Genomic DNA, 9,119 nt, shown 5'->3' on the forward strand with positions numbered 1-9,119 from the left:
CGCTAGGAGCAGGTTTACGGACCCCGGTAACCCTACTCGTCGAAGTCGGCAAAGAGTTCGACGTGCAACCTAACCCATGCATCAGCCCACTTAGTTTCTCGCCGGATCTTCTCAGCGGGCCGCGATTCCGATCCGGTACTAGATTCATTCGCGAAGCAGTTGCTCTTGAGTCGTTAGGTCTCCTTTGCAGGCGCTCGGGCAGCTGTTAGCAAATCCCAACCCTCCTGGCTGAGCCTTTGCTCGCCCACCTGTCTTGGTGAAACTGGAAAGGCATCTAGGTCACCAGTAATATCTCAAACATAAAAAAACCACCTGTCGGTCGCACGAGAAAACCTTGCATTTCGCGCCGGTAAGCCCTTATTCATAAGAAAAAACTAGGTAGACTGTGATCTCGTTACCCCGGTGGCAAAAATTAACATAATTCATTGTACTACGCTAGGTTATGCCATTACACGTCAAGTAGACCATACTTTATTCTAATTATGAGTTGAACATAACCAAAGGCCATAAGGATAAGGCACACGTGTCCAAACCAACAGCGCACTATGGGTTTAGCGTTCGTAGGTATTCCTACACTGCGATATTAAAAGGAAAATATTACAAATTAAATACAATTATTACTTTATTGTAACACGAAAACCTCCGATGATCCATGGAATTTATATTCGATGTATTTTAATTAGTTCATAAACAAATTAATTTAACCAGAGTGGGATTTGTAGCTTTTGAAATAACCTTTTAAACTTTTAGAGTATATTTATCTATTAGAAGCGAAGGCTATCATTTAATAGTTTCTATATACCAATCTGAAAGTTATGATGTGAGCCTGTATCGGTTGGTACCAACGCTCTGCCCTTTGCTGTCGCAAAGTTATGGGTGTAGGTTAAAATTTCTTTCTGCTGAGTAATATGCCTTTCGTGAGGGCACCTGAGGTGTGCTGGACATTTTTCGCCCTCTCTTATGGCGAAATGTAAAAACAAATGTAATGATATAAAATGTATGTAATGATAATTATGTGTTAGATTTTTTAAGTTATTAACATGGGTTATAAGTAATTCTTACTAACAAAATGGGTTAAAAAAAAACTAAAATAAAGTATATAAATAAATGAAAAAAATTTGAAAACCGCCGGTCTTGGCTCGGAATCTTATAGCGGAAACCTACGTAATGTCGAATATTTTTTTTTTATAAATGAGTTAGTTCAATCTGAGCATTACTTTTTCTGAAACGTTTCTTAGTTTATCAGTTTGTCTACATTTAAGTCCTTGTCAAATCAACATTTTCTACGTGCAGTTTTTCAAATAATAAGGGTTAAAGTATAAAATTGCCGTTTTATTGTAATAGGTACTTCGAATGACATAGAACCTTCATGGTTTGAGATTTTTGAGTGAAACTTATTTCAAATGGTACCTAAGAGGTTTTTCTTTTAAAAAATGTGTAACAGTCGATTATAGACTTTCAGTTGTTTTTTTTTATTCCGCATAGAAAAGAAAGATGGATACTTCGAAAATTCGAGTGATTTTTGAATACGAATTCCGCCCGCGTTGGAATTCTTATTCGTACCGTAAGCGAAAAATGCAATGGCTGACCCCAAGTCAAACGCCGCAACACTGTCCTCAAGCAAATCTTACCAATAAAAAGCGAATGGTAACTGTTTGGTGGTCTCAACATGGTGTTATTCACTATAGCTTTCTTCGATCTGGTCAAGCAATAACGGCAGATGTCTACTGTGCCGAACTCCGAATGATAGCAAAACTTGCAGTGAAACAGCCCCGACTCATGAATCGATATTCACAATTATTGCTCCATGATAACACGAGACCATTTCATACAGCACGAGAAACCATTTTAACTCTACAGGGACTGCAATTAGAAACCATTCGTCACCCTCCGTATTCGCCAGACCTTGCTCCAACGAACTACCAGCTTTTTCTTGATTTGGACAATTTTTTACGTGATAAAAAGTTATCTTCCCAGGAGGTAGTACAAAATGCTTTCACACAGTTTGTAGAATATAGATCACCAGAGTTCTTTCGCAAAGGCATAAATGACATTCCTATTAGATGGCAGCAATAATAATAGATAATAATGGTAGATATTTTGATTAAATAAAATGCTAAATGAAAAAGAAAAACGAATTTTAATTTTTCATTACAAATCGGCAATTTCATAATTTAACCTCTAATAATATATTTTAACAAAACTATTTAATAACTAAAAGTCGAATTAAAACAATATTGGTACGTTATTTAGTTACATTGCATTAGTCTGCCACACCAATCATATTCTACCAATATCAACCATAGCATCACGAACTAAAGTCTAACTGAATGTGAAAAAATTCTCATCATGTCTGACTGACTGATTCGGTGGTGCAATAGTTAGTTCCCTTAACTGTTGCGCCGTCGGGGTTCGTGGGTTCGCTCCCCACATCAGGCAAACATTTGTATGATAAACAGGTTTATTTGCTCTTTGTCTGCGTGTTTATTACTTATTTAAGTATATAATGAAACATAACTATCTGTGTCAGATTCTGGTACCCATAGCACAAAGAATTCTCTTTTGGGGCCGGATGACCGTGGGTGATTTGTTTCCAATTATTTATTATTACTATTAGTAGTTATTATTATTAAATAATACTTTTTTTATTACTTGGATCGGTGGACGAGCTCACAGCTCACTTGGTGTTAAGTGATTACTGGAGCCCATAGACATCTACAACGTAAATGCGCCACCCAACTCGACACATAAGTTCTACGGTCTCAGTATAGTTACAACGGCTACCCCACCCTTCGAACCGTGGTGGGTACCAGCCCGTGCGGACTCCCAAGAGGTCCTACCACCAGTGATATTATTAATTAAAATATAAATTACCTCAGATAAAAAAAAGTTGTAGATCCGTGTGCGACTTAAGTCGTAGGCGAGACTTTTGAATTCATCATCTTCGAAAACATTCCCGACCATATGGAACCTCGGATCAGTCAGCGTTGTTACCACCGTTGTTAAGTCGTCTTTGTAGACAGGTACTTTAGAAAAATTCAATGCATCCTTCAAATCGGTGTAGGCGCACTTGCTATCTCTGCCGTGCACGTATTTATCTAAACCACAGCATTTAGGTATGCATATTTTATTTTTACATATATCCAATTCACTGAGTTTGGTAGCGAAACAATCCACTGAACGAAACGACAAAGTTATTGAAAATAGAAGCGAAACTTTAACCAACATCATATTCAGTGCGAAGTCAAAATAGTACTAACCGCCTGTCGTTACTCATATTGTGTGTGAACAGCGTTATTATTGGACTAAAGATTACTACGGGTTATATTTAATTGTTGTGTACGAAATTTTCATTAAATTGTGTACGCGCATTTGTGTCGAAGCATGGAATGAAAGAATTTTCAATCATTCTCTTATTATATTTCAAGGTGGGTGGCGCATTTACGTCGTAGATGTCTATGGGCCCCAGTAACCATTTAACACCAGGGCTGGGAGCTCCTCCAGCCATCCATGCAATAAAAATAAATAAAAAATTGCGTCCGACAAAAACCAAATTCGTTATCGTTATCAAAACGACTGAAAAAACTAAAAAAAAACCCAATATCGTATGTTTGTAGTACTCGCTCAAATTGTTATTGAAGAAAGAATACAGGGCGTTTTTAAAGAATATTAATGTTATAAAGGAAAAATAATAATATTTTACCAGGAATTAGATTTAATAGTTCAAACGAATGTACCCCTTGTTGAATCGCCAACAAAAGGAAGTTTATGATACATTCATGAAGGCAATTGATGGTGGAAATGGTGGTTTATATTTCCTGGATGCCCCTGGTGGAACTGGTAAGACATTCCTCATGTCAGTAGTTTTAGCCACTGTTCGTGCCAGATCCAATATTGCGGTTGCAGTTGCTTCCTCTGGAATAGCAGCCACATTGTTAGAACATGTAATATTTCAAAACACACCGCAATGGCCAATGTTTTATCAGCATCGAAAATCATCATCTGGGACGAATGCACAATGGTACATAAACGTGCACTGGAAGCACTTCACCGAACATTGAAAGATCTACGCAATGACTCGAGATGTTTTGGAGGCGCAATGATTTTACTGTCTGGAGATTTTCGCCAAACACTGCCAGTAATTCCAAGATCAACTGCTGCAGACGAAATAAACGCTTGCCTCAAATCATCGAATCTATGGCGCTATGTGAAGAAACTTCAGCTGACAACAAACATGAGAGTTGCATTGCTGAACGATAAATCTGCTGAAGATTTCTCTGAGCAATTACTGACTATCGGTAATCGTCGAGTACCTGTCGACGAATCGAGCGGATTGATTTCATTTCCTCAGAATTTCTGTAATTTTGTCTCATCAAAATATGAACTCATCAACAAAGTATTTCATTTCCTCAGAATTTCTGTAACTTTGTCTCATCAAAATATGAACTCATCAACAAAGTATTACATTTCCTCAGAATTTCTGTAACTTTGTCTCATCAAAATATGAACTCAGCAACAAAGTATTCCCAAACATCGTTACTAACCACAAAAATAATGAATGATTGAGTGAGCGAGCAATTTTGGCGGCTAATAATAATGATGTAGATGACTTAAGCTTCATAATTCAGAATAGGTCATTGGTATACTGCATTCTTTCAAATTAATTGATTGTGTAACGAATGAAGATGAAGCCACCAACTATCCAATTGAATTTTTAAACTGCTCGGATGTGCTGAGCTTACCACCACACAATTTACGACTAAAGGTTGGCTCCGTAGTAATCATGCTATGAAACATAAACCAACCAAAACTGTGCAACGGAACGCGTTTGGTGTTATGGAAATTGATGAACAATGTGACTTACGCGACGATACTCAAAGGAAAATTCGAAGGTGAGGAAGTTCTCATTCCAAGGATCCCGATGATCCCAACCGACATGCCGTTTGAATTTCCTCCTCCTCCTAGCGTCGGTTTCCTTATTACTGAGGGTCGTGGTCATGGCCTTGAAACAGTTTGTTTGTTATAATGCACCGCCATCTGTTCCTATCTGCAGCTGAGTGCAGAGAATCGTGCACTGTGGTACCAGGGCTGCACGAATCTGGTCCGTCCAACGGGTCGGGTTCCTGCCTCTTGGCCGCTTGCCTCTGACTTTCTCGCTCTGACTTTGACATCTTTCTTGCGCTGGATTAGGTTCCATGTTTGGTCTGTTATCCATGTGGATCTCCTGGGATCTTTTTCTCTTTTGAGTTTAAGCGAATTCAATTTGCGATCCGTCTTGCATTCGCCACGACCATAACATAACGCCAAAAAATAAAGTTTGCGGTCTGAATCTAGAAAATCCATGTTTTTCCCATGGTCAATTATATGTTGCATGTTCATGTCGGAGGACCATCTGCGTTATTTGTTCTTGCACCTGATAATAAAACGAAAAATGTCGTCTAACACAAGGTGCTTCACTAAACAGAGCACCCATGCACTAAAATAACTGGCCAATAAAGAATCATTAAAATACTTGCTGTTTTAATTTACATTAATTAACAAAATAAAAAATTGACCTTGATAGAATAAAAAATCTGCTCATTTATTGTCTCTAAGGCGGAACAAAGTTCGCCGGGTCAGCTAGTATATTATACACTAAAAACGATAATCATCGAAATCGGTTGGCGTGATATTGAATTAATGAGTTATTCATCTATTTGTCGCGCACGTACTTCTATGTGGTTTTCTCATGAATACCATTATCAGAACTGGACAAAATGGGACCACACCGGAAGCGTCAGCTTCATAATAAAAAAGAATTATCAAAATCGAATCACCCAGTCAAAAGTTATGTGGTAACAAACATAAAAAAAAACATACAGTCGAATTGAGAACCTCCTCCTTTTTTGAAGTCGGTTAAAAACTACCATAAATGGCTAGTAGCTCGGTCCAATGGCTAGTAGTTCTGATATTTATTATTTAATTACTGCAAGCCTTGGGTTTGATTCCCAGGATTTAACGTAATCTGCCGGTTGCGTGGTGCAAAGGATTGGTCATTGGAGCCTTGGGGAGGCAGGCCTATTTCCAGCTACAGGCCTCTGTAATATATATATATATATATATACATATAATAATTTATAAATCTACTTATTTATCGTATGGCATTCGGGAAGTCGTTGGATGCGGAAGGCGGAGGACCGCATTATGTGGAAGGCATTGGGGAAGGCCTATGTCCAGCAGTGGGCAGATAAAGGCTGATGATGATGATGATGATTCGTTTACACTGTGTGGTTATAATTTAAATTTACAGTTTGTGAAATAAGCGATAGCTACTTTTGCTACATTTTTGGGATCTTCCACTTGGCCTGCGAATCTTGTTAGTGGGCATTTCATGACCCTATCTCTTCCGCAGTTGGTTACAGTGACCAACTCCCGTTCTCAGGTGGTTAAGCATGCACCAGATTGGGGGTTCTTCTTTGAAACCAGATGGGCGAGAGTGTGGATTCAGCTCGAACAGTTCAGGTGGGATACATCTGGCTGACCATTCTTTAACCCAGGCCTCGTTTGTGTTCCAATTGGAGTGTGGTTAGTGTGCCTGTAATGCTGATGGGATTCGTGACTTCAATCTCGTCGGTTTGAAGTTGGCTAGGTCCCTGTTGATAGGCAGCTCGGGTCGTCTAAGCGCCTTTTGTATCTCTGCGTATAGGTGGTCGGTGCGGCAAAGGTGGGGTGGGGCAATGCTGCTCAGAGTCGGAAGCCAGTGCAGAGGGGTTGGTTTTAAGCACCCCGTGATTAGGCGCATGGTGTGGTTTAGTTGCGTATCGACTACAGTAGTGTGGGAGCTGCTTAACCATGCAGGGACGCAGTATTCTGCCGTCGTATATACCAGGGCCAGGGCGGATGTCCTCAGACACTTGACCAGGGCTCCCCACGTTGTCCCTGTTAACTTTTGTATGTTATTGTTCCTGGTTCTCAGTTTCTAATCTATACTAATATATAAATCTACGGTGGTTTTTACGGATGTTCCGTTATAACTACTGGACCACGCATCCAATTGACTTGAAACTTGGTATCCACGTAGAAAATAAATGTATTTAATGGATAGGCTAATATTTACATGAGTGTTGGACTCCCTAATAATAATGACAATAAATAATAATGTTAATATTAAATGCCCAGCGAATCGGACGAATACGGCTAGTAATTTATAAAACCAATAAATTTTATCATTCAACGCCATTAAAACTATATACCTGAAACGCCCCTTTTTATATTATTGAATGAAGAATGTTTCAGTATTCGGAAAAACTGTAATATGAACCTACACAGTTCACAGAAACGTTACAACCACAGACTCTCGACTGGCTTAGAATTGTATTAGCGGTTATGGGAATTGTAGTGCGTATTTTATAAGAGGAAACGTAATGAAGATGACGTCAACGCTATCTCAAACGGAGGTGTCACACATACTACTTATTAATTACCGCAAATCCTTCAATTATAATTCTCAATAATGTTAACCTCGGAAACAATAATGATAATTTGGTCAGTGTGCTTAGTGCGAGTTTTTTAACGTTCTCGATAGCGTAAAAGTTAGCTCATATTTGTATGGAATGGGATCGTTTGCCGCTAGGGGCGCTATTCCAACTGCATACAAAATTGGGTTAACTTTTACGCTATCGAGAAAGTTAAAAAACTCGCACTAAGCACACTCACTGGTAGGACGTACTGCAAGTCCGCACGAGTGTTCGGTCTTTTGGAGGTTTAACGACTGAGGGAAGATCTTCCACCGAGCGTGGGATATTTCTCGGTAGGCCGACGATCCGAATGTTGTTGTCCGGAACTTGTAAACATGCAAATTTATCTTCAAAATATCGTAAGCGAGATTCAGGCATCTGTCAAATATTTTTTTTTTAATGATTCGACGATTACTGGTGGCTTTTAAGTTTCACCAGGACAGGTGAGCAAAGGCTCAGCCCGGAGGGGTGGAATTTGCTATCAACTGCCCGAGTGCCTCCGAAACAGATCTAACAACTCAAGAGTAATTGCTTCGCGAATGAATCTACCACCGGATCGGAATCGCGACCCGCTGAGAAGATCAACTCAGCGGGCTGATGCATGGATTAGGTTGCACGTCGACCTCTTTGTCGAGTTCGACGAGTACGGTTACCGGAAATATTTTTGTGTTGTATGATGGGTACCCGCCACAGGTCTTCGCCTACATTTGCCCAAAGCAGTTCCGCGCTGCAGTTTGAAGGACGAGGCAGTACAATGTAATTGAGACTTAAACCTCATGCCTTAAGGTGAGCTGCGGCGGTCGTTATGTCTACAAGCTCCGATGACCATATAACTCCAGCTGGAACGGGAACTTGTTCACCCAATCAATGAATAAAAGAAAAAAAAGCTTCTCATCACACAGCTGTCTAGTCCCAACCTAGTATTCCCTGTACTATGGTAGCCAGAGACTGATATAAATACATATATATATATAAACGTTTAAATCTATACAAATAGTAATATGCTAAGCACCCAGACAAAGAGATAACTAATAAATAACTCCGCGCGTAACATCTGCCGTATCGATTTCCAACAGACATACCGACCTGTATGTTTATTTTTAAATGTTTTTTAAAACACTATATTTGTTAACAATTTCACGACTTTTTCGATGCTAAGCGGTTACCAGAGCTCATAAGCCTGTCAACTTGAATACAGCCACTCACTCCGAGATATGAGGTTAAAATCTCAACTTGTTGCCCGAATTTTGTTTCGTTTTAAAGTAACTACTGAAATATCTTAGACAACAGAAATATCCTAGACAATCTATATATTAATACGTGAAGCAAAAACTTTGTATCTCTTTTTACGAAAATTGCGCGGACGGAGGAGTATGAAATTTTCCACACTTATAGAGAATATAGAGAAGAAGTGCACAATGCTTATTGCAATTATGAGGTTGTTTTTTTTTTGCATCAAATTATCGTAAAAAGGCTGTATATTAATTATAATAAAGTTTCTAACTATAATTTCTTATATGCTATATAAACGAACACACCGGTCACCTTGTGTATTACTGGACGCAACTTAAGAGATGAGGTCAAATTTCAAGATTTTGAATATGCAACAATATACCACTCTAA

The 9,119-nt window shown here is 39.1% G+C and overlaps 1 protein-coding gene across 1 annotated transcript in view; it reads right to left on the bottom strand.

Annotated features, from left to right (window-relative positions):
- LOC101746663 (G-protein coupled receptor Mth2) overlaps nucleotides 1-3,395 on the bottom strand; it is a 29,641-nt gene extending 26,246 nt beyond the window's left edge. Inside the window, exon 1 of the mRNA XM_021348792.3 lies at nucleotides 2,875-3,395. Coding sequence (XP_021204467.2) covers nucleotides 2,875-3,231 — 357 coding nt within the window. The 5' untranslated portion in view covers nucleotides 3,232-3,395. The remainder of the gene's footprint in view (nucleotides 1-2,874) is intronic.
- Between the last annotated feature and the right edge of the window lie 5,724 nt (nucleotides 3,396-9,119).

This window comes from Bombyx mori, chromosome 8 (genome assembly GCF_030269925.1).
Source record: "Bombyx mori chromosome 8, ASM3026992v2".
NCBI classification, from domain to species: Eukaryota; Metazoa; Arthropoda; class Insecta; order Lepidoptera; family Bombycidae; genus Bombyx; species Bombyx mori.